The 26,027-nt window shown below is 41.1% G+C and overlaps 1 protein-coding gene across 5 annotated transcripts in view; it reads right to left on the bottom strand.

Moving 5' to 3' along the window:
* Nucleotides 1-89: 89 nt before the first annotated feature.
* Nucleotides 90-26,027, bottom strand: part of mark4a (MAP/microtubule affinity-regulating kinase 4a) — a 43,501-nt gene continuing 17,563 nt past the window's right edge. For 3 of the 5 annotated variants that reach the window (XM_086012258.1, XM_086012257.1, XM_086012260.1), the window contains 14 exons: nt 24,137-24,185; nt 23,987-24,052; nt 23,069-23,139; nt 22,886-22,942; nt 22,202-22,438; nt 16,172-16,291; nt 15,991-16,090; nt 15,757-15,866; nt 13,676-13,865; nt 13,288-13,499; nt 11,588-11,691; nt 10,222-10,503; nt 4,882-4,926; nt 90-4,801 (listed from right to left, as the gene is read on the bottom strand). In XM_086012258.1, coding sequence (XP_085868384.1) covers nt 4,465-4,801; nt 4,882-4,926; nt 10,222-10,503; nt 11,588-11,691; nt 13,288-13,499; nt 13,676-13,865; nt 15,757-15,866; nt 15,991-16,090; nt 16,172-16,291; nt 22,202-22,438; nt 22,886-22,942; nt 23,069-23,139; nt 23,987-24,052; nt 24,137-24,185 — 1,980 coding nt within the window. In that variant the 3' untranslated portion in view covers nt 90-4,464. Of the gene's footprint in view, nt 4,824-4,881; nt 4,927-7,925; nt 8,009-10,221; nt 10,504-11,587; nt 11,692-13,287; nt 13,500-13,675; nt 13,866-15,756; nt 15,867-15,990; nt 16,091-16,171; nt 16,292-22,201; nt 22,439-22,885; nt 22,943-23,068; nt 23,140-23,986; nt 24,053-24,136; nt 24,186-26,027 lie in introns of all 5 variants that reach the window. The other 2 variants (XM_086012261.1, XM_086012259.1) reach the window with 2 other exon arrangements.

The following is a 26,027-nucleotide window of genomic DNA, read 5'->3' as shown; positions in this document are numbered from 1 at the left end:
CAAATTGCAAAATGGTAAATGCACCGTTGTTGTGAAACATTTGAAATTAAACATGAAAGTGTACAACTAAGACAAAGGCAAAGAAGGAATGCCAACATCAGTGAATTTTATTGATCTTCAGCTCCATGTTCTTCTGTAGATATGACAACCACTCAAGCTCAGTTTACAGTTGTTTTTTGTTGTTGTTGTTGTTGGGGAGAAATTAAAAGAGCAAAGCAGTGAAAAGGCTACCAAACTTTTCATCGGTCTCATTGGGGCTCTTTTGCATACATCAACTTGTTACTTTCCAAAATCTTTTTCGGACAACACTACGTGTTTAATACTGAGCAGAGCACTGTGGTTTTAAAAATACTGTACCAGCCGTCAAACCCACCTTTACCACAAAAGTTCAAAAAATAATCATTAAAAAAAATACGTTTAATAGATTGCACCTTTAAATGAATGTTTATCCATCCTCCACAATGTGAGCTGTTTGCTAGCCTTTTTGTTTGTTTGTTTTTCGTTGGTTCCACTGCAATGCTTCACCTGATACACAACCCAGTCAGTGGCATAGCTTTCTATGGCTTGAATGCAACACAGGGCTTCGATAACATCAAGGATTGCTGTCAGTTTTAAGCAAATGACTTACAATTCCCAATTGAAATAAGAATTTCAAACAACTGCTTTCGCTTTTACTAGGTTATGTGGGTACATTTCTAAAAACAGGCGTGCCTTTTCGTGAGCCTGACGATGCCCTGAATGTAGTGAACAATGTGAAGTCACTGTAAAGCCCATGTGTGAGAGGGGAACAGCCCGCAGCCACATCGAACACTCGTTTCTTGATACTGTATAGAAGGTTCAGTCTGCATTTCACAAAGCTACCAATCATAGCAGTGCATCATGTTTCATTTCTCCCTTTCAATCCAAACACTGTAGTCATGCGGGATTGCAAGTGGGTTGATTTTCCCATTGTCACAGCTCTTTAAATTGGATTGACATTCTCTTGCTCTAGCTATAAATAAACCTTGAGCTCTAAGATATATACTATTTTCATAAATTGTATATACAGTCAACAACTGACTGATATAAATCCTGTTTTAATGATATTATTCTAAAAAATAAATTAAGTACCTGTGCAAATATCCACAAATTGAAGTGTTTCACATTTAAGACATTGGCGCCCTCCAGTGGCTAATTGTGGGCATCCCCATAAAGGTCCACTGGAAGGAGCTGATTCAAGTCAAAGCAAAGTGCATTGAGGTTTATATATTACCTAATGCAAATATATACCACAACGAGTTAACGCCCAGGCAGAGGACAGGGACAGACTCCTGGTGTCCACATTGCTTTTCACCCTAAAGAGGAGGTCAGGTCAGACCAAGTTTCCCTCCTCCCCGGCTGAAAAAGCTCACACATCAATCCGCAATGAAAAGATGTCATATTGGTCTGTGACATGATTGTAGGACGGCTCCCAGTACAATGAGAAAACAAGGTCTCAAGGATGAGGAAAGCCAGAGGCTTATTCTAATGACTGAACTTGAAGGTGGTGGACAGTTGAGGTTGGCATCCCTGTTTCATTGAGTTGCTGATTCGCTAGGTACGAAAAGGAAATGGACATGGGGGATGACGGGTGTTGGTTTGGGGGTCACCATGAGAAAAGCCACAATTGAGAAATAGTATTAACAGTAAATCCGCAGCCAAACATGATCTCTGCAGCCTACGTAAATATCACAGTACGGTATTCACTAAAAACGGGGAGGGAGAATAGAAAGCAGCTGCTTCTGTCTCTTCCTTTTTGTACATTAAATATATACTGTGTGAAGGCGCTGGGGTAGTTCACTTTAAAGTCATCTGGACTAACAAGAAGAAGAAAAAAAAACGTCCATAATGCCTTCATCGTGCCTTTCCAGGGTAACCCCCCCCCCCCCCCCTTTATACGCAACAGCCCACAGTCATCAAGAATGGACAGACACGTTTATATACTGTGCCACAACAAGAAGGAGAGGGTGGAGTGTGTTTTTCTGTGTACTCCAATGGGTTTTGCTACTTGGCCTATCCACCTTTTTTTTTGGGGGGGGGGGTCACGACTGTGGTGGCCCTGCATGGCACAGAGTTGGGCACAAGTGCTGCATTGCACTGAAAGTAACCCTCGAGGGCAATAATAATTGCCACATCCTCAGCTGCCCATGGCACCACGAGACCATACCTCATAAACATTCAAGTGAATGAGGGCTACAGGTTTGGACAGATTCTCTCAAGTATGTGTCAGAATTGCTGTCTCAGTGCTATGCGTTCGAAGAAAAGCTGAAGGGATGAGATCATGAGTCAGGACACACCAGGACAGGTTGGATAATTATGATGCTTCAAACAAGCACGATAATGAGAAATCCCGCAATTCGGAGCACTTCTTAAATCTCTTTTACAGTGACGCCCGAGATTATTTATACCCTGGCCAAATTCTAGATGCCTTAAAGTCATCATGTCTTTGTTGATCAGGTGGTTGGAAATGACAAAGGATCAAAATACTTGCTTTTTAACATTTTGGAAATGATTTACATCCCTGATCACACAAATTTGAGAAAACGCAATCATTTACACCAGGGGTCTTCAATCCTGTTCCCCGAGGGCCGGTGTCCTACCTGTTTTCCATCCGTCCCTCCTGCAACACACACCTGATTCAAATGAGCAGGATCGTTATCCAGCTTCTGCAGACCTTTGGTGAATATCTGTAGCTGGGAGGGATGGAAAACAGGCAGGACAACGGCACTCGAGGAACAGGATTGAAGACTCCTGCTTTACACCATTCCGCAAGGACATTTCCCCAGAAAGCATGCTTCTAAGGTTAACTGAAGACTCTAAATTGGCTATAGGTGTGAATGTTTGCGTAAATCATTGTCTGTCTGCACTAGCCAATCTGGCGCCCTAAGCGAGATTTTATATGGCGCCCCCTCCACGGACGATTTACAAACGCTCACAAAAGATTTTTTAACATTGACTTTGATTTAGAAGAGTCTCTGGGGTCATATCAATAAATTTTCCCCTCCCTTCACAGAAGGTGAGCCGTATACCATCCAGAGGAGGGAGTACTGTATTTGGTATTGTCATTTGTAGTACTATTAAGTGGGCATTGCCTTAAATTTTAATCTAGGTTAGATGTTTTCATATTGGCAAGTTATTGGAAATATGCGCAGCTTCACCACTTGAAAGAGATTCGCTCATCCACGGAAGATTTGATCTGATTTTGCTCACAGATCAAGCGTTATTCTCTTTTTAGTGTACCCTTCTGTACTTTTATTACCCAATCATTGAATCCTTTTATTTTCATATACCATTTAAAGTGGTACTACCACCATTATAAATTAGAAATATGCAGCAACACGGGCAATCAAAAAGCTGTATAAGAATGGATGGATGAATGTTGTCATTAAATATCCCTTAAAACAACTTTCAACAGTTACCATGGAAGTTGACCCCTCTCTTGGAACATTTCCATCAAGGGACCCATTCACCCAAAAATGAAAAAAGGACCTTAAGTCCAAATTTGGCCAGGGTATTAATATATTTGGGCATAACTGTGTGAACATCTTTTCAGTACATTTCACTTGGAGGTTGAGCATTGAAAACAAACAAAAAAGCTCCATTGGTTGAATGAGCCATCTGTGTCCTCTTTGTTGACAACCAAAGTATTTTTCTGCTCATCTGCCACCCGGAAATGTGTTGAGAAGCCAAAAACCCATTGCCTCGTTAAGCTGAATATGTCACAGACTCATTAGTGTTTGTCAGCTTCTGACTGGCTAACCCTGCTCCCATTGACCTTAATCCAGTGCAGTCGTCACTGTTGTACATAGCGATGCGGACTAATCAAAGGACCGCAACTCGACTGCTTGTCTGGCACACAGACAACCCATCTCCATTTGTTATGTCCAGAAGTGTATGAAAAATTGAATAGTGAATGTAGAGATGAACAAACATCGATATTTAAAAAGAGGATCTCGTCAGCGAAACACAATTAATGATGTTTTTCTGCACTAGTAAAAATAATAGTGAATAAAAACAACCATCAGAGCAATAAATTAAAAAATAATATTATAATTATGGCTAGAGTAGTAGTAAAAAATATTTAACTAGATTCAGTCAGATCCAGGTCCAGTGGGTGAAGTTTCTCAGCGAGGAGAGCTGAGCTTTTGTGGGGTGACTGGATGGAGGGGGGCGTGGGGAGCGGCTTGGGCTGAGCAGGCTTGCCTCAGTGCATGTGTGTGTCCTTGTAACGGTCAAGTGTGTGTGCATGTGTGCGTGTCTACGTGTGCGGAAGTTGCGAACAAGCTGGGAAGAGAATTTCTCAAGAATCCAGCCCCTTTGCCATTTCTCTGCTCCATTATTTTGAAATTGTCCCAACTTCCTTCGCTTTTCACACATAAACACCCTTTCAAACACTGGCACACACACTGGCATATCCCCACACCCGTGGTCAAGCCCACCCTCCATTCAGAGTTCAAGATCCTTGGATATTTGGGTGGCGATGTCCCGAAAAGCTAGTGGTGCTCCCCAGAGTCGTGTGTAGCGCACCCCGTTTGAAGTCCCGGAGGCGCCCGTGGAAAGATGGCACACCTCGGCCTCAAAAGCCACACGGCCCCCTGCCACGCCATGGGTGCAGGAGAGCAGAAAGGGGCCGGCGTGGTGCACCTGGCAGCCACATCCGAGTGCTGCCTCCCGCAGAGCCAGTACAACCTCCGCAGGGTCCCGCCGGCCACTGCTTCTTAGATTCCAGCCACGTCCGACGGCCCTGGGCTCGGACGCTTTTTGATACCCAGGTAGATGGCAACTGCAAAGGTAGACACAAATGGCTGCTTCTGTTCTACTCAAACAGGAAATAAGACTTGGAGATGTGGCAAGTGCACTGACCTTGTGACCGCAAATCTCCTGATTCCCTCAGATTCATTTGTGACCCTGGAAGACAGACATACAATGTAAGAAGTCCTCCAGAGCAAGTCAACGGCACGTTGGCATGAGATGACGATCGGAACGAGCAAGCATCAACAACAGGCAGGCCATATGTAATGTCCGGTCAATTTACAACTTAGCTCGCTTCAATTGAAAGCATGCATTGATTGCTCTTCAACAGTGCACATTACTGTAACACATGAAATAAACATTTAATGAGTTTCAACCCATTAACCACAAATTGATAATGAAAACTCTCTGGCAACATTGAGCACATAACGTATGCAGGCCGTTCACAGTGAAGCTGCTGCAAAGCAATACTGCCATCACGATCAATGAACTGATTCAATCAGGCATGAGAACTGCATGGAAGGGACATCCGTGTTCTGGAGCTCCACTCTGAATGAACTCTCACCGTATTTGTGTATGTGGTATGGCTACATACTTCTTTCATTTTCGTGTCCTGGTTATTGTACACACATTGGGTGGGTTCTGGGTACGGTGAAACCTCAATTTAACAGCCCGTCCGGAACCATTTGACCCCGCTGCCAACGGACAGAAAATACTGTCCAGTGCACCCAAGATGCCACTTTGTACAATAGGCTACCTTTGAAAGACTGTTAGGCAGAAAATGGCACTCTGGCGCCATCAACAGACAGAGACTGGTAACACGTGTTGCACTTCTCTATTGTCATATATAGATAAACAGACTAAGGGCCTCTTTCCTGAACCTTTATACATAATAATGGAAGGTTTTTTGTTGGTTTTTTTTTCCTTTAAATAATATCCTTTCGTAAAGGTTGGCCAGGAGTAACCTTTGCTAAAGGTGGCTTAAAGTGGAAGTCAACCCAAAAAATGTTCTAACAAGAACATTTTCTGTGTAGCCCAACTAGTTATGACATGACATTCTGATTAATATTGCGTTTGTTGAATATGAGTTAAGCAGTAAAATCCAACCGTTTTTAGCCATCTCAGGGGCGGCCATTTTGCCACTTGCTGGTGACTGAAAATGACATCACAGTTATTCAAGGCTCAGGTAACGACCAATCACGGCTCACCCGTTTTCTGAAGCGGAGCCATGATTGTGTGAGCCCTGGGCAACTTTTGATGTCATTTTTAGACAGCAAGAGGCAAAATGGCCGCCCCCTGAGATCGACACAAATGGGTGGATTTTACTGCTGAACTCATATTTCACAAATGCAATATTAATCAGATTGCCATGTTTCGACTAGTGGGCCTGCATAGAACATATTCCAGTAAAGACCATTTTCAGTGCCAGGCATTTTCAGACCCTCTTTTCCCCTAATGTTTGAAAAATTGTGAAAAAATATAAATAAGTTCCTGGGATTTAATAGCTGGGCTGTGAGAAGACGTATAAGTATGTTTTGGGGATTGAATGAGTTAAAAGTTACCTCCAGGGCACCTTTCCTAAGCATTTGGAGAATTTGAACGATCCTATCCACCAAGTACTTGTGGGTTATTTCACTTCAATAGGATAGGAAATTTCCTAGGCAAAAACGCAAATCCAAAGAGGCCCTAACAGTAGACTAGAGCAAGCTAAAAAGTGCTTCAAGGTAGCGGCCGTGTTAGCAGGGCCGACTGTCCCATCAAAGGTAATGGAAAGTATGGTCATTAGCTTACAAGAAGCATCGCATCACGTACTTTTTACTCACGTGCTAGTCTTGTACACGTTTCTCGAACATGCTATTTTTTGTACAGTACACAGTTGTTTTTTGTAAAGCCCTCCTTATCTATGGCATCTAATAATAAGAGTGGAAAAAGGAAGTGCTAACGTCAGGCTCATGAACATGACCAGACGCATGCCATTATCCTCCCCACTAGCACCAACAATACAATACATTACAATACAATTTTATTTATACAGCGCAATTTCATAACAGCTAGAGCTGTAACAAAGCTTTGGATAAACTTTGAGACTTTAAGCTTTTTTTGTAATATTTATTGACAATAATTTGATATTTCACTAGGCCTTCAGGCAACAAAAAGTACAAAACAATAATTTTGTACTGTATTGGGGCTTTTTAGGCCACGAAAAAAGTACTGTGATGTAACGGACAATCGGCTCTGAGAGACCACCACTTTCCCCGATTAATCTGTTCAATCGCGGTTCAACTGTTTTTCCAATGTGGTGCGTGGGTTGTGTAACACAATGAGTTTTCATTCAGTTGTGAGTAGCTCCAGCTCTTTGGTATGGTGGTCTTCAGGATTTTCCAACTCAAAGATTCATGCAAATCTGGGTTAAATTGAATAAGTCTCTCCTTTGCAAAACACTCTTTAATAACATATCGAAAAACAAATAAGTAGAAGAAAAAAACTTTCATTTATCTATATGTTTTAGTAGGTGAGCCCTCATACAGACAGGGACATTAGGGCTTCAAAAGTGAGCCTGTTTCCACAATCATTTCATGGGCTGTTGGTTATAGACCACTAGATGGTGCCGTTTTGCGTTCTTGGCTTTGCATATTTCATATTTAATGCAGAGCAGTGATTAAACTGCTACATTAGTGAGTATACACAAGCATGTCTCATTAAATGTCTGTCTGACTCCCTGTTACAGTCACTTCTCCCTCATTTAGGGGCACAGCACCATCAGACCTTAATTTGTCAGTTGTATATGTTCAATGTAACCAGAGTATATGGGCATACTTGGATGAACTGAATGGATAGAGGGTTAATGACATTACAGTTAATGTCTCAACTGTTGATTACAATGACCCTCCAAAACAACAAAATATAAAAGCAAATCAAGACTTTTTTTTTTTTTGCAAAATGCTAAGTCATGCTTTAAACCTATTGTATGACAAAGCATAAAATGAACATAGTAATTAAAACAAAGAAATCATGCAGGGATGCAATAATTAATAGATTGAGCCGTACAGAAAAATGAGTGAGGCATTCATGGACTGACGTAACTCCCGTGTGACCAGGCAGACAATGGAGCAGCGCAGGCACACAAGATATAAGCAAGACACACGGGAACTTACTAACGGTTTTTGATCCTTGTGGAAGAGTGCAACCCGACACTGATTTGTTTGAGCCCTGGCGCTTGGACGGGTCAAGGTTGACCCTGATGCCATGACAGTAGGAAAGCAGAATAAGAAACACAATGGCGAAGAAAAGAGGGAATATAGGGTAAGAGCGGTGAAGGGAGGGGGTTGAAGAGATACAAGAGAGATAATTGAATCGCGGGAGATCCAAGTGGTAGAGGAGAGTGTGGCACAGGAATTGAGTGGCAAGGATAAAGCTGTGGTTTGATTAGATTAGTCATGTGTGATTATGACGACGAGAGGAAAAGGGGAACAGGGGATAATCTGGGGCCACAGACACACTTGCAAAGATGCTAATATGAATAAACATTCTAATACGCATAGATCCAAGCAGGGTTGAACTCAAGTTGAATGGAAGAAACTTTTTCACTGTTTTATGGTTTAAAGGCCCTGATAGACCAAACCGACGTCGGAGGTCGTGAAGCGTCATGGCGTCCGAATGCGCCGTCTGTTTTGTGTAGTGGCCGCCGTCGTAGTGTCGTAACCCGTCTCTAAGCGTCTGGGGGGGCGTTTACGCATGTTGAATCGGCGTCGCCAGTCGTGACATTTGGTCACTCTGATTGGCTGTTAGCTAGCACATCAGCGCTCGGAGCACCAACGGGAAGTGACAAATGCGGAAAAACAGTCAGCACGCCTCCGCTTCCTTAACCTTCTTACAAGTACAAGAGCGAGGGTTGACAATGTAAGTATTTCACAATACCGTGTCAAAAACGTGATTTTTATTTCGCGTGGGAGTTCATCGTGAGCGAAGAATATAGCTCAATGCATTGTTTACGTTTTTATAATCCACCCCCGGCCAACAGCGTTCCGGTTGGATTTTTCTAACCATGAGAAATGGTGACTACCGCCGCCGATGGTATGGAAGGGTATTACATCTCACACATGTGCAGAAAGTACTTTTATGGTCAGCGTCGCTGTCTGTCGTTGCGGTGTATTCCTCCAGCGTGACGTGACGACAGCCGGCCGGACGGCACAGAGGGTAAGTGTTGGCCAGCGTCTTTTTGGTCTATCTAGAATTTTAGAGATTGTTCCTTTCTTGTTTTTATTTAAAACTTGAGATCTTCAGAGCAACTTTCAGTCCCCACAAGCGCAGAACAAACTTTCAGATTTATAAACACTATGTAAATAAATACTTGAAGCCTTTGTTCCAGTTTCTGAAGTTATTTTTCAGAATGGCAAAGTTAGCTACAGATAGGACAGATGTAGCAAATGAAAAATGTTGACACTTGCCAGGTTAAGATCTGGCATAAATTAAATTCATGGCTATATGCAGAATAATAAAGTGCTTCTTTAGAAGCTGTTTGCTAAGAATAAAAGTGGGCTAAAAACATTTGCAGCTAAAAGGAACAGTTAGCAAATATATATTTAATCATGCATGAACTAATTTGTGAAACAATTTGTGGGGAATAGATTTAGTTGATTTAACTGAACTGAGTTTAGTTAAACTGAACTGGAATATTTTATTCTGTTTGCAAGATGTTGTTTTAGGTGGCAGTCGTAAAACCTATGGAAAATTAACATTTTAACTATAACTGGGCGGCATGCGGCTCACAAACACATTCTGAGTGGCCCCTCAGTTAATATACCATAAAAATGCTGATAAATATTCAATATACGTTTTCCGTGGAAAATGGGGAGAAACGGCGGGTGGGGTGGGGGAATCCTGCAAAAAACGTGAAAAATCCCAATACTGAAAAAGAAATCTGTGAATATGCAAATACGCGGGTGCCAAAGTATGACTATGCAGAGGGCGACTGTAGTTGTAATATCACCAATCATCACTAGATGGCAGATGTCTTACACTGCATCTTATAGGCTTAATGGACCTCAATAATATTAAAATAAAATGCACAAAATTTGTTCTTGTACTTAATGATGGTTTCTTGTTCATTAGTTTTGTACCATCCTTGAATGCTAATTTTTATGCAAGAGAGCCCTTTGCACTGGGGAAAAAAATACAGTATTAAAATACAGTGGTTATATTGTTGTTTACTTCAAATCCTTTTTTGTTGGGTTATGGTTAGGGCCCCCCAGTAGAACTGATGAAAAATTGTGGCCCCCCTCCAGCATTTAAGTTGCCCCTCCCTGAACTAGATATTATATTCTTGCATTTATGACATGTATATGCATTTCCAATTGGATACGAGACATGAATTGCAGTACTGATTATTCCTAAATAAAGGGGATTGAATGATAAAATATCTCTGTAGTCTGTGGAAACCACACAAGTTACCTGCGAGTGAGTTTGGAGGTCAGTTTGGTGAAGAGGTTGGAGGTGGCCCTGGTGCGAGCATGGGGCAAAGGGCTGGCATCATGGTGGGACAGGGTGGGTGAAGTGGGCGGGGCCGAATAGATCGGAGGGCCGCGGTCCCTCAGCTGTCCCCCGTGGAAGGTGCTGCGGATTGTGGAGCCTCGGGTCAAGCGGCATCTATCCGAAGAAGAGGAAGATGCCGCTCCGGCCCCGGAAATGCTGAGTGTGGAGGGAGAGGCCGCAGGCATGCGGTGGCCCAAAGAGCTGTGTTCAACCAAAAGAAACAGGAGGTTAAAAATACTAAACACATACTAAACACTAGCACAATGGACGTGAAAAAATAGGTGAAATGTATACAATATGCAATTGTTATGCGGAGTAAGTACCACCGTTTACATGAACTCAGAACTATTGACAAATGTTGACAGTTTTTCTTCAAATAGGAAACTATTCAGACAGCTTTTAAATTGTCTTTGGGTGGTCCGCCATGCCTTTTGATGTTGCTGTTGAGCTCACTGGCACTTTCGTTTTTATGAAAATAACTGTTGTTTTGGCCAGACCCATTTTATTTTTTTCTATCACTTGCACTGAGCTCCTCTTCATAAAAGGCCTAAAAACTAAAAACTGTCATGTTGAACTCTTGTCTCATATTCAGCTTTTGATGTCAAACATAAATGTTTTTAATCCATAGCAAACAATAACAAAATTGGCATCCTTTTTCAATACTTTTGGGAGGGTCTTTATCTTAGGAGTTCATTTTCTTCTATTTTTCCCTCTACTTTGTTTGTCCTTTGAAAATTATTTTACCCAGATGGGCATGAATGAGCAAAAAAAAGCTTCAATGACAAATTGTCTGTTAAGTCTGCTTTTAACTGCTTTCTTAGAACACTACGGGTGCGGCGAGTGGCGTAAATCTGTGCGGAAGCGGGTTAGACATTTCGCAGAGACGTAAGTTGGAGTACTTAAAAATGGGTGGTTTGTGCTGTTGTGGGTATGAACACAAATGAGGTTTCCATCGAGAATTTACTAAGTTTTTAAGCGGATATAGTGAAAAAGTTCCAAACGAACATGCGCCTTACACTCATTTCCATGTATTATTTTGCGTATATTGAGAGGAGAGGAGAGGGCGACATGAGGTGACATCATATGAGAGCGTCTATCTGCCACAAGACACTTGGGTGACTGACAATAAACAATAAAAATAACAATTACCCAAACCCTGAACAAATTCACCAAATTCGCGTTGGGCTACTTGCGCCAGTATTAAGCTTTTTGAGTCTTTGTATCTTTGAAAACAATCTGTAAAAAATAGCCAACAACAACAAAAAGACACAACACAGGGCAGTACCTGTTATCTTTGCCGTTCTGCAGGAGAGATTGCCTGTCAGCCCCTGAGCGATCCGTGCACACATATGTATTTCGGCGTGTCATGGCGCTTCCAGGGATGTTATTCTTGATAGTGAAAAGTGAGGTGAGAAGCAAATATTTGTTACATTGAAACCAAACGGAATCATATTTTACGTTGCAGTCACGTTGGTTGTTTTGATCAAAAAGCTATGTCTAATTGTTCACATAATATACAGTGGGTTCTGAGTTTATGATGGAATTACATTCCTACGGCGGCGATGGAATCTGAATTATCACATCATATGTTATCACGGTAAATGTGAACATGCCTTAGCCCAGTGTTTCTCAACCTTTATTAAGTCAAGACACAAATTTCACATGGGGAAAAGATATCACGGCACACCACTTACCAAAATGATTTAAAAAAGTGGATATAGGAGGTCATTAAGTACCTTCTGTCTGGAAGAACATTTTAATGTTCTTCCTGTTGCTAAACGTGCTTGGCATAAATAAATTAACAGAACTTTTTTTTGTTAGAAAATATAGATTTTTTTGTGAAAATAATTGACATCGGATAATTTCCCGCGACACGCCTAATGATCTCTCGCGGCACAATAATGTGCCACGGCACACTGGTTGAGAATCACTGCCTTAGCCTATCAGTAGCTCACACTAACACAGTAGTTAAGTAAAATTAGTATGGAACACATTTCGAGGCCTAAAATATAAAACAATCAAATGAAAATCAGGAAGGCAAGTGTGTCTTATTGTTCCGCGTGATGATGTAGTCTTACGACACGCCATACATAGTCTATCACTAGTTTCCACTAATGTAGGAATGAAGTCAGAATTACAATTAATAAATGGAGAAAATAATTCCATCCGTTCATTATCCAAACCGCTTATCCTCACAAGAGTCGCAGGCGTGCTGGAGCCTATCCCAGCTGACTTCGGGCAGTAGGCGGGATACACCCTCAATTGGTTGCCAGCCAATCCAAGGGAACACAGAGACAAACAAACATTCACACACACATGGACAATTTAAAGTGTTCAATTAACCTACCATACATGATTTTAGAATGTGGGAGGAAACCGGAGTACCCGGAGAAAACCCACGCAGGCACAGAGAGAACATGCAAACTCCACACAGGAAGGCCGGGGGCCGGATTCAAACCCACGGCCTCTGCACTGTGAGGCGGACGTGCTAACCAGTCAACCATCATTCCGCCGCTAGAAAATAATTCTAGACCATAAATGTAAAACGATTAATGGTAAATGAGCCTTGTGCTCCGTGATTCTTCGCCTATCTCTGCTCAAACTAGTTCATTGCGTGCCATTCGTAACCTCAAAACAACACATATAGGGACCGCCCGGAACCGAGAACCCTCATTGTCTGAAGGTTGGACATTGAGTTGGAGGCCCGGTTGATCACAAAGCTGCTGGAAAAAGCAGCTCAAAGGGCCATATATATAATGCTTTTTATATTTGATGCCTGCACCATTTGCATATTTGTCATCTTATCAGTATTCCTGCACTGTTTATGTCCTAAATATACATTTTGTTATAGTGGCTTGTTTGCTGTATCCTGGAGTGCCTCCAATTCGCAGAGACAAATTCCTTGTGTGTTTTTAACATGGCCAATAAAGATTATTGTGATTCAGATAAAAAGAAAATCTTTGAATAAATGTAGGAAACGCTCACTGTGGTGGCGGTCATGTCTTTACGGCGGTCTGGTATCTCCGACTTATTGGGGTTGTTGGCGCTGCTAACCATCGGACTAGAAGGAGGGAGGCTGTGGCTTCCCATCACGCTGCAACTGGCCTTACGCGAAGGCATTCGTCCCTCTCGCAGCTCCCTCTCGCCCGTGCTTGTTGGGCTCCGTTTGGGGTGCATGACGGGCATGGACGGCCCGCCTTTGTTGTGGAGGACAGCAGTGCAAAGACAGACAGGAGACTCATATAAGGAGTATTCTGCATCAACAGCCCCCGGTGGCTTATAAAAGGATAGCCGGAAGTGAACCAGCTTGGCTGACGAGCTACATTCCACACTCCACAGTAACACCTTCAGAAATCACAAGTTAGATACTCACAGAAGTCGCTGTGTCGTCGCTGCCTGTGGTAAGTGGAGGCACTGCGCTGTGTCTTACTGTGTGAGGAGGAGGTGGAAGAGGAAGAAGAGCCAGTAGCTGTTGAAGAGTGTTTGTTGGTTCCGTTGGTGATAGGGCTGGGGCGCACCCTGGCCAAGGACAGGGTACTGGCTGTGCGGGCCTCACTGCCCTCCTAAAACGAACGATATGCAAAATTTTAGAAAGAATGGTAAGGAAAATAAAGCTGTCTAGGATTTTTGATGCACGATCAAGTTTTATTTTCTCTTAGGGTAGCCGTTCAAATTTGCTCTGAATGTTTTGTGTCTTGTGTATGAACCAGGTGCAACTCAATAAGTTAGAATTCTGTTCAAAGTATTTAATTAATTAATTTATTTTATGTATTATATTTATGTTTTATGTGCCTCATTTGAATTTCAGTTGACCAGCTGTTCCGAGAGGTTCCAAAGTCTAAATGGACGTAAAGAGATCGTCTTTTCCTTTCCTGGTCCTAAACTGTGGGACAACCTCCCAGTGCACATCAGACAAGAACCCTCGTTAGCTATTTTCAAAACTCGCCACAAAACACATTTGTCTTCCTTGAGTTTTAACACAGCCTAACACTCTGCCCTTGTTTTAGTGTATTATTTATTTTTTATTATCCTATTTATTTTTACTTTGTTATTGTTGTATTGTTTCGAAATTAGGTTGTGTTCAATTGTTTTGCTGAAATGTTTGATTTGTATTTATGTACAGCACTCTATTTCGGCTGCCGTTGTTCTTAAAGTGCTCTATAAATAAAACTGAGTTGCGATGAGATGTTAATTAAGAAATAATGTGCATTACTATTCTTTTTTTGCAAAACAAATTCAAAATACATTTATAACAATATTGTAATACTTATATTTCAGCATTAAAAATATCATTTTAGTTCAAGAGAGCTGAGAGCTCCTACATACTTAATATAATATAATAGCATATAAATAGCATAATTTATATTGACATCACAGTTGCTCAGGGCTCAGATAACGACCAATCATGACTCAGCTTCAGAAAACAGGTCAGCCGTGATTGGTCCTTACCTGAGCCCTGAGCAACGGTGATGTCGTTTTCAGTCGACAGCAAGTGACAAAATGGCCGCTCCCTGAAATGGTTAAAAACAGGTGGATTTTGCATCTTAACTCATATTCCACAAACGCAATATTAATCAGAATGCAATTTTTAGACTAGTGAAAGTGCTAAAACATCCAACCATCCATTATCAATACCGCTTTGTCCTCACAAGGTTCGCGGGCGTGCTGGAGCCTATCCCAGCTGTCTTCAGGCAGTAGGCGGGGGACACCCTGCATTAGTTGCCAGCCAATCGCAGGGCACACAGACACAAACCAACATCCGCACACACAATCACACTTAGGGGCAATTTAGAGTGTCCAATCGACCTACCATGCATGTTTTTGGAATGTGGGAGGAAACCGGAGTACCCGGAGAAAACCTATACAGGCATGGGGAGAACATGCAAACTACACACAGGAAGGCCGGAGCCGGGATCGAACCCACGACCTCTGAACTGCGAGGCGGACGTGCTAACCAGTCCACTACCGTGCCGTCAGTGCTAAAGCATATAATTGCAAGTAATTTTTTTTTTGGGGGGTGGTGGGGGGGTTGACTTCTTTAATGCCTTAATTAGGTAGCTTCACATCAGTGTCTATCCAATACAAGGCTTTGAAATATTTTCTTGGTTAATAAAGCTGACATGTTTTTTTGTTTTACTTTTTATATTTGATGCTCATATTTAAATACAAATAACCAATAATGTAATGACCAACTTCAGAACTGTTGATAAGAGGTATCTTGGCAACAATCCTTTGCCTTGAAGTTGATCAAGAGCGCATTTAACAAGAGCAGCTAAAAGACTTATGTATTGAGAGGCTGTGTTAAGAACCAGTAGGAGATTAATAACTATGAATCATGACAATCCCACTTGGCAGGTATCAAGGGCAACACGGATGCAAATGATGCTGTAAATGAAACCACATCATATTTCCTCATACATATATGATAAATAAAAGTAGATGTGTATAACTCACATCGCCTTTGCGGCCCAGCAGTAAGTAGGTAGCGGTGACCTCATTGTATTTCTGATTGAGCAGAGAGTCCTTGATTTCATCGGGGGTGAAGCCCATGCCGACCATCACCTCTAAAGCACACAAATGGTAAATGGTGACGTAAATCATCTCGTGTCCTGACAGCGTTGAGCGTGTTCGGTCAGCATACAACCAATATACATGAAAGCTCCATTATCACTGGTCCAGTTGACTCACCAATGCGGGCCGGATCGCTGTAGTCTTCAACTGGTTCTATATGGGGCTTTAGGTCCTCACCGTCATACCCTGAATTTATCCACTTGTCCTTCATGACTTGCTGTGGAGACATAAAACATGAGTCCGCTTTGTTTGCGTTGCACATGAGGCAAAATAGCATAACTTGTTTGGTACTCCTCACATCTAGGGTGCAGCGTTTGGCGGGATTGAGCACCAGGAATCGACGAAGGATCCCTTCACAGTCTGTGGACATGTAAAAGGGCACGCGGTACTTTCCCCTCAGCACACGCTCCCGCAGCTCCTGTTGGTTACATGAAACAGACGCTTAACATTTGGAGGATTCAGGAGAACAAATATATTTTAAAGCGGAAATCAACCCAAACATATTTTTTTCAAGAATATGTTTCCAGCAGGCCCACATTCGGATTACTTTTGCTTTTGTGGAATACAAATTAATCAGCAAAATGCACTTGTTTTTAGCCATCTCTGGGGATGGCCATTTTGTCTTCTGTCGACTGAAAATGACATCACAACTGCTCACAACGACCAATCACGGCTGACCTGTTTTCTGAATCTGAGCTGTGATTGGTTGTTGTGAGCAGTAGTGACGTCATTTTCAGTCGACAGAATACAAAATGGCCGCCCCCAGAGATGGCTAAAAACGAGTGCATTCACACTTATTCCACAAACGCACTATTTATCAGAATGCCCTGTTTCAGCTAGTGGGCTTGCATAAAACATATTGTTGAAAAAAACATTTTTTGTGTTGACTTCGCCTTTAAACAGACAACAAGAAAGTGTAACATTGGTCACATCCCATTTATATTACTTGTATCTTTTTTATATTAAAGTGAAATACTAGCTATGTCTTCTTAACTCTGAGCTTTCTGCACTCACAATTCCAACTGAGTTAATTTACCTTTGACAAGCACACAAACCCAAATGGGAGAGTTTTGTTTTCACCCGGTGATTGGTTCTATCGGGTAGCTAGCATGTAAAATGTAAAAACAACAACAACACAACCGAGTTCCATGAGACGGCAAACATACATGCGCTAAATGGCAACCCAGTAAATGTTGTTATAAAAATGTGATTTTATTCAGAAAGCAACAAATCTCCTGATTTTAATTACCAATGGTAGTCTCATTAAATAGCACACAATATCAATGTGACTTCATGCGCAGTGGATTTAAAGTAAACACCCCCCTGTTTGAATACCTGTTTCTTCTATAAAAAAAAACAAAAAAAACAATGACACTAAGATAAATCATCATCAGATGTGTGAAGCAATGTGACCAAAACCCCCCAAACACTTGCGTTAATGAAAATGTGTTATGGACCAGTGAAATCAAGGTTAAACTGCACAAAACAAACACAACACTGCACATCACTAAAAGAACATCATACTGACTTAGAAGTATAGTGGTGGCGTTAGCATCATGCTTTGGGGCTTTTTCTTTTCTTTTTTGGGTGGTGTTTTCTTCAGCTGGAACTTTTGACTAGATGGAGGGAATTATGAACACTTCCAAATCCAAGTCGGGTAGTGTTACCACAGAACTGTCAGAGGTATGTACACTTTTTATATCCACAGTAACAGTGGAGCTGATTAATTACTTCTTCACATGTGGCCTGATAGTTTTGTATTAACTACATGTGGTATTTATTTTTGTTTTTGTAAGTGTGATAAATGTGAAAAAAAAAATCTGAACTCAGGACAAAGGGGAAAATTACATTTGATGGCATGGGATTTTTGTAACTATGTGCACATCTGCACCTTACTGAGTGCCTACTAGTTTAAAATGCTATAATTTTGACAACATCCTCCCTTAATCTTTAACAAGACCAAAATGATTTGTAGTAAATAAATAATTGCATCAAATGAAAAACAATACATGGGTGCAGAGGTGGGTAGTAACAAGTTACATTTACTCCGTTAGATTTACTTTAATCATTTTTGGGAAATTCTGTACTTCTTGGAGTAGTTTTAAATCACTAGACTTTTTACATTTACTTGAGTAGATTTATGAAGAAGAAACTGTACGCTCTTTCTCTCTCTCTCTCTAGCCGTATGGCAGTCTTGTCACGTGATCATATTCAACTTCAGCTGCGGGAAAGAGTTGTTTTCGGATGAAACGGATCAAAAACGTCTGCATCTGCAGCCTGTGAAAGACTTTTCGGTCATGCTGGACTCCTGTTCACTGCTAAACGATCATAGCTTCACTGCAAGAACCTTGAGAGCCAACTACTGTTGAAGCTTAATAGTGTCACCACTGAGTAATTCTTTGGGAAAAATGTTTGTTTTGCATGTTTTGTCACATACATACAGACTGAAACACACACACGCACACACACAGTTTATACGAGTTCATGGGCTACCTTGTTCTGCCTGCGGAGCCTGTTAAAAAAAAGTACAGGGGCTGAAATTTGGTGCTACTTGTGCTTAATTGATTTCTTTTATTTATACTACAGTATCATTATTTTATTGTTTATTAAAGTACTTGAACTTATCTTAAGATTATTTTAAGCTATCCTTTAAGTAAATGTTATTCATTTGATTGATTGGATGGACTTTAATTTGCCTGAAGATGATTATTTTGTATTTTCGTCAGATTGAATGGTTGTTTTAAACAAAATTAAAAATGAGACGTTGCTACAGTTACTCAGTACTTGAGTAGTTTTTTCACCAAGTACTTTTTTACTTTTACTCAAGTAATTATTTGGATGACTATTCTTTTACTTCTACTTGAGTCATATTATTCGGAAGTAACAGTACTTTTACTTGAGTAAAATTTTTGGCTACTCTACCCACCTCTGCATGGGTGATACTTTGGACAACTGGTTAGCACATCCGTCTCACAGTGCAGAGGTCGAGGGTTCGAATCCGGCCCCCGCCTTAATGTGTGGAGTTTGCATGTTCTCTCCGTGCCTGCGTTGTTTTTTCTCTGGGTACTCTGGTTTCCTCCCACATTCCAAAAACATGCATGGTAAGTTAACTGAACACGCTTGTCCATAGGTGTGATTGAGAGTGTGAATGGTTGTCTATGTGACCAGCTCAGGGTGTACCCAACTACTGATCAAAAGTCAACTGGGATAGGCTCCAGCACAACCACGACCCTGGTAAGGAAAAGCGGTACGGATAATAGATGGACGGAAGAAAAGAGTGCTTCCACCCATCTTGTTCCCCATGCTGCAAAGTGATTCATTGCCTGGGGAGATGAGAGCCAGTATTGAGCAGCTTTAAGGATTATTTAAGATTTGTTGCTGTCATACTAAAATGGACCGCAAGACTACAAATAAGGAAGCTTTTATTTGATTTTGTCAGCATTATTTCAATTTTATCAGGAAAGGCAACAGAAATATCCGTTTTTCATTCCAGTTACAATGGTTGTCACCCCTTTTAATGTGCATCTGACTTGCAAAGGAGTCAACAGACATAATGTCTGGTTGCTAGTGCAACCAGAACTCATGGCTGAACATTGTAGGGGGCTTTTAGCACATTTTTTTTTTCAGACTGCACTATAGCCTAACAAAGGCACCATCATTCAAGGGGGACTGTTCAGCAAGGGCGTATTGATTTACTGTGCAATAGAATGTTTCCAATCATACTCTCATTGAGTGTTCAAAATATGATAACCAAACAAAATATTTCTCAATTAGTGGATTCTGTCTAACTGCATGCTTCATTATTTTGGTACGTTTTGTTTCTTAAGCCGGAAGGAGTTCAAGAAACAATATGAGAGACTCTACCGCTCAAGAAAGTACCAGAAGAAGCAAATGACCTGCAGTTCCCACAGCACCAGAGAGCCCATCTGTAGAATATTCTAGACCTATGTAAACTGATACATTATTCACTGACACATCATCTGTCAAAGCATCACATTGACAGACACTTCAAACTGTTCACCTCTCAAAATTACAAGTGAGCATCTGTGTCACTAACAAATGACTAACAATGGGAAATAATATTGCTCTTGTTTTTATCTGCATCCACACAAAATGTTAGTAAATATAATGATAAATGCATGTCGGACAGGAGTTTTCTTTCATCGACATGCAGCTTTTATACCGGGTATCCTTTTCCAGGTCACAGGAAGCCGTAGCCTATCCCAAGTGACAGGCAGGGTACATCATGGACTAATCACCCATCACCAACAGGACACAGAGAGATATATACCCATCATGCACACCAAAAGGTAACTTAAGAAGCTTAGTTTACTCTGGCACCGATACTGTCATTTATCCAATCATGTGCCACAGGTTGACTTTTGTGCATTTGCTGCTGATGTCAATCCACACTCACTGCCCTATTTGCATCCCCCTGTAATTGGCTGGTGACTAGTCCAGGATGTAGTTTAGTATTCTCTCTAAATCAGCAGGGATATTTTACAGCTGTTACTTTCCGTTACCCTGAGCAGGATAAGCAGCACAGCAAATGAATGAAGAGAGGGAGACGATCGAAAATAGACGATTACATCGATGGGGAAAAATGGGCTTCCAACTATGATTATTCCACTGACTATTTTTTTTTTAGTTTCCCGTCTATCGTTTATTGCCTACACAATGGGTGTCCGTCATAGGATAGGCAGACCGGTCCGTCACATAGGTATGCCCAGCTCTACTTATTTCACTCAGCACACGCAAATGTTGCTGCAAGCGGCTCTGCCGCCTCCTCCAGCAGGGTAAAAACACAACAACTAGCAACTAGTCCACGTCAAGCTCCAAACATCATTGTGGAGTAGTAAATCCGAGTCAGAACAACCCCTAACACGCATACCTATACAACCTCTAAGACACATATATACACACTAGAGGTGTCAAACTTAGCACGTTAATAATCAGTCAACTCAATGATTTTTTTTTTAAACGCCGATTAACACAAGCCCCTTATTTGGAAAGCCCAGTACTTTGTCACTTCCAAGTCACTTGCTCTTTAAATATGAGATGTATTTTATTCAACAACTCCAGGCGATAGCCAAACTAATGACAATGTGCATCAGTATAAATCTTATCAATATAAAGGCATTCAGCATTGTCCAAAGGTGTCAGACACAAATCTATGACTCAATGTTTTACACACTTTTTAACTTCACAGTAATATACAGGTGCGCATGCGTACTGAAAATAGTCATGTGCGCGCCAGATTCAGCTCAGTGCGCATTTGTCCTCCAAGCATATCACATCTACATACGTCTGTGACTGCAGATTAGTGACTGTGGGCAGGTTAACCCCTCAAAAAGTCAAAAAGTCTGTTTGTGTATTTCCAGTGGGTTGCGCGTCAGATGCTACATACAAGTAGCTCCTGTACTCAAAAGACCAAGACTGTTAGCGGATAGAACAGGCGCACAACACAAATGAATGTTCCTTTCAACGGGGATATTTCAATACACATTTATATGCCCAAATATTTGGGTTAGAAAAGGAGTACCCCAGGGGTCTTATTCGGGTTTTCAACGGAATATGAGCATATTCTGGATTTTGTGGATGTTTACATGGCCTTGTCATTTTGAAAGGGTTATTAACTGCATGTAAACGTCGTCAATGATTGCTTCCTAGGGTTAACTTCAGAATAAAAGACTATTTAGTCATTGATGTCCATGTGCAGTATTCCTTGCGAGGCTTTTATTTTGAAGTTGGCATTGTGGTGCGTTGCATAGACTGAACAGACATCATGGTTTCAGTCAACAGCAAGTGGCAAAATGGCCGCCACCTGAGATGGAAAAAAAAAACGTGTGGATTTTACTGCTTAAAAAATATTCCACAAACACAATATTAATGAGAATGTTGTGTTTAGACTAGTGGGGCTGCATAGAAAATATTATTATAAAGATGTTTTTTGGGTTGATTTCCACTTTAAGACAGGGATTACTTTTGATGTGAGAAAAAAATGCATATGGCTCCTTCAAAAGAATGTGTGGTGTAGGGTGTAGGGTGAATAAGGTGTAGATAAACATCTTGAACCTGCAATAGTAATGCTCGAATCATAAGATTCACATTATGTACCCTTTATGTGACCACCCCTGGGGGGACACACCCATCAGAGACATACATTAAATAGGAAGACTCCACACCTAGCCTTTCGGTTTCAATGTCCTTTACAACCAAGAACTCAGTTGCCACGATTCAATTTTTGTTACTATCACAACTTAAAGACTCTTCTGCCTATCTGACAAGCCCCCCCCCAACTGAAGACCCCCACTTCCAAGCCACTTGCCTTCAAGTTCTGCCCATCAAAAGGCAGCGAGCCGCTGACCAGTGTGTACAGGATGACGCCAAGACTCCAGACATCCACTTCGGGGCCATCGTATTTCTTTCCCTGGAAAAGTTCGGGGGCAGCATAGGGTGGCGAGCCACAGAACGTGTCCAGCTTGTTGCCAAGTGTGAACTCATTGCTGAAACCGAAATCGGCAATCTTGATATTGGCGTCGGCATCCAGCAGGAGATTCTCGGCCTGTGTACATTGATGCAAAGGAAGAGATGGTAAGTACGGAAGAGATTTGAGTGTAGAGAAAGCCAGCGCACAGACATGATGGGGGGAGTAGGGGAGAAAATAACAGGATGAGGGAGGAGAAAGTGGAATGAGATTAAGATAAACAAAACGTAAATTGTAATGGAAGAAAAACAAAGAAGGATGTATGTAACAGATGGGAAGGGGTGACTGCATGTTGTCCAACAACACAGATACCTTCACGTGACTCGTGCGTGTACTGAGTGATCCGTAATCTATTAGAACACATGCCAGCATTCGCCCACTTTAAAATTCTCCATACTGTGTGATTAAGACGCTATGGTGCCCTTTTCACGCACAAAGATTAAGACTAGTCTGAGATTATGATTTGAACTAGCCTTAATCCGCTATTTCGGAAAGCTGCCCAAAACATCTTCTTAGCTTTCTTACCTTCAAATCTCTGTGGACAATATTCTTAGTGTGGCAATAGTGGACAGCCGAAACAATCTGTGAACACAAAGTGACGAACCAATTTTAAATAATTACAAAAAATATTCACATATATTTAATCCCATGAATAAATATAACGTTTGCTGCATAAAGAAATGTGTGTGTGCGTGTGAGTTTTTATACCTGTCGAAATTTGGCTCTGGCTTCAACCTCCTTCATTCTTCCATGAGACACGAGGTAGTCAAACACTTCACCTGTGATTGGGAAAAGGTAAAACAGAAAAAAAAAACGTTTTTTTTTTTTTCAGATAATGTCCAGAGGTGTTTATTTACTCAACTACAGAAAATACCATGAGTTTATTTGGAGAAAGTCATGATGTGTCATGGAGGCACAAGGCTCGCTGGTGTCCGTTGATTGGTTAGTGGCGAATAGTTATTACAATGGGAATGGAATGTGCCACTGCATGCCTCACATTAGCATTTTTCTATTTGAGTCCTTTTGTTCTTCGTTCCTCTCAATAGTGCAGTGTAGTTGGAGGAGGAACAAATTGTTCCCTACTTATTTTTTCTCCATTACTTACGACCGCCGCGAGAAGAAAAGCAAAAATGAGACATGATTTAGTTCTCCAGAGTATAAGCAACCCACTACTCTGCTATGTCTAATCCACTTTTCACTTGCTACATAACTGTGAAAATGTTTAATTTGTTTGTTGAAGAGACTTATCACAATACTGGCACTGTTGAAAATTGGCTGTGGGGAAGTAACGGAAAGACCCGCCACCTTTTGTGTTGCAGGACTTGTTTTCGTCTTTTTTTAATTAACTTGTAAGTTTCAACCTTACCTCTTGTTACGACGTCGCACTATTTATGAAGCTCAGCTAGACTTGTCTGCCATCAGCTACATACCCATAATGGAAATGCTACCCAAATTGAGCTGTAATTGATCAATCTGTGCCTACATGTATTGATCTGAACTGTTTGGTGGAAATGTGGCTAAAAGCTAATTACAATTTCTTGGTGCCGCAACGTTTTCCTGAGGGGAAAAGGGAAGCGGCTGTTTGTTGAAGTGAACGACACGCAGCATGGTGACTGAGGTACGCACCTCCGCTGGCATACTCCATGATCAGGTAAAGGGTCTTATCTGTCTCAATCACCTCGAACAGCTGCACTGTGGCCCAAAACAGAAACAGATTCAACTCAAATGGATACGTACAAGTCACATTGTGTAAATAAACGTTTGCTTGAGTCTTACCTATGTTGGGGTGATTTAAGCCTTTCATTATTCGTACCTCCCGAAAGAGCTGGAAAGAAACATCATGCTTTAATAACATCAATTATCATGCAACAAAAATGTCACCAGCACTTCGATATTTCTATGTTATCTAGGTATCGATGTGTGTGGTCATTTGTTTCATTAAAAAAACAGAAAAAAAAACAATAGCAACTGATGAATAAATATTTTTTTGTAACATTTTATGTGACAATTATGCAGGTGCTACACTCCCCTCCAAAAGTATTTGAACAGTGAGGCTAATTGCCATATTTTTTTTTAGGTTTGATATCAAAAGATGAATATGAAACAATAAATAATCAGATTTCCAGATATTTACATCTGATACACAACTTCAATGTCAGCATTTTGTTAAAGTACACACATTTTTCAGGTGAGCAAAGGTACTTGAACATGTGATTGACGGTTTTATTGCCAGTGTGCGCCAATGGCATGCTGTGATGTCGAATCCAAATATTTTCCATCTACAACAAAAAAAAGGCTCCTTGTTCCAAAACTTGTGGGCGGTAGAAAAAGGAAACACTGTACACAGTTGAACCATGCTATTCGCAGGGGTTCGGATATAATCTTGACACTTATTGAAATGCTTTGGGAAAAAAAATAATAAAAAATGTAATGTAAAAAATCGAATGTAATGTAAATCTACAATATATTTTCGATGAGAAATGGAAGGGGGGGAACAGAACCCCACCCAGAAAACTAAATATTGGAAAAAAAAAATCTGCAGATATGTGAATCCACTGTATTCCAATTCACATTCATATTGACATTCTTAGGATATTAAATTGGACCCAAGATCCCAGAATGTGCAAGCTTTACTCAATATTCTACTCCTCTATAGCAGTGATTCTCAACTAGTAGTTCAGGACCCAAAAGTGGGTCGTGGAGCCATTTTGGGTGGGCTGTGGACAGCAAGTAAAAATATTACAATAATCTTATTTAGACCACGTTTCTACATGGAACATTAATTAGGTAAGAGAGATGAAGTGTAGCTGCCTCATGCTTTAGTCATTGGTTTAATCCGTAAACAAATGGCACATGTTTGATGAATTTGCAGCTAAAGAACACACAACAATTTGTCACTGCACGTGACATGTCAGCTTCACGGATTAATACACGAGTTGTGCATTTCCTTATAACACGCGCGGATTAAATTAGTGCTAATTACTCTGCTTTTCCACTCTCTTTTTCTCAGTTCTCTCCTCCTCTCATCTTGTTTCTCCCTCCATTCCCTCCTCCTCCATTTCTAGCCATCTTCTCTCTTTGCAAAGGCCAACGTCACTGTTGCCATAGCAACCCAGGCTTTAAGACCACAATCTTTCTCGGCTTCTCCAGCTGTGCTTATGTGAATCTTGGTATATGTAGTACTTATGTGTGATCGTCCGCAGCATGTATTCCCTGCAACAGCATACCAAATTCCCTAAATTAACATGTACAATATGCAATGGTAGTTCAAATTTGACATAAAAACCCTTCCGACACTTAAAGCAGAGAGCAACATATCTGCTTCTGCCATTTCTAAGAAATGTCTCTCATGATGTTCGAGCCATCTGCACCTTCACTTCCCTCTCTTGCCCACCCTTGTACAATATATCACAGATTTTCCCTCTACAGTAATTACTGTTGAGATTATGCTAATATCAGCTCTTGTATGTCTTGTAATTTTTTCCTAACCTATAGGTACAACTATCATCAATAGCAGATTGTAAAATTATTCTGTCCAAATCCTCTCTCATGACCTAAATGTGGCACCAACGTCTGTCACAACAGCTGGTTGGCTACAAAAGTAGGAAGACAGGATAAGGTACGGATGAAGATCAGGCATTTAATCATTTTACTATGATGTAAGCAC

The sequence above is a fragment of the Filicampus tigris genome, chromosome 17, assembly GCF_054856515.1.
Source record: "Filicampus tigris isolate MCC_2025a chromosome 17, RoL_Ftig_1.0, whole genome shotgun sequence".
NCBI classification, from domain to species: domain Eukaryota; kingdom Metazoa; phylum Chordata; class Actinopteri; order Syngnathiformes; family Syngnathidae; genus Filicampus; species Filicampus tigris.
This window is presented reverse-complemented; position numbering and strand designations above follow the sequence as displayed.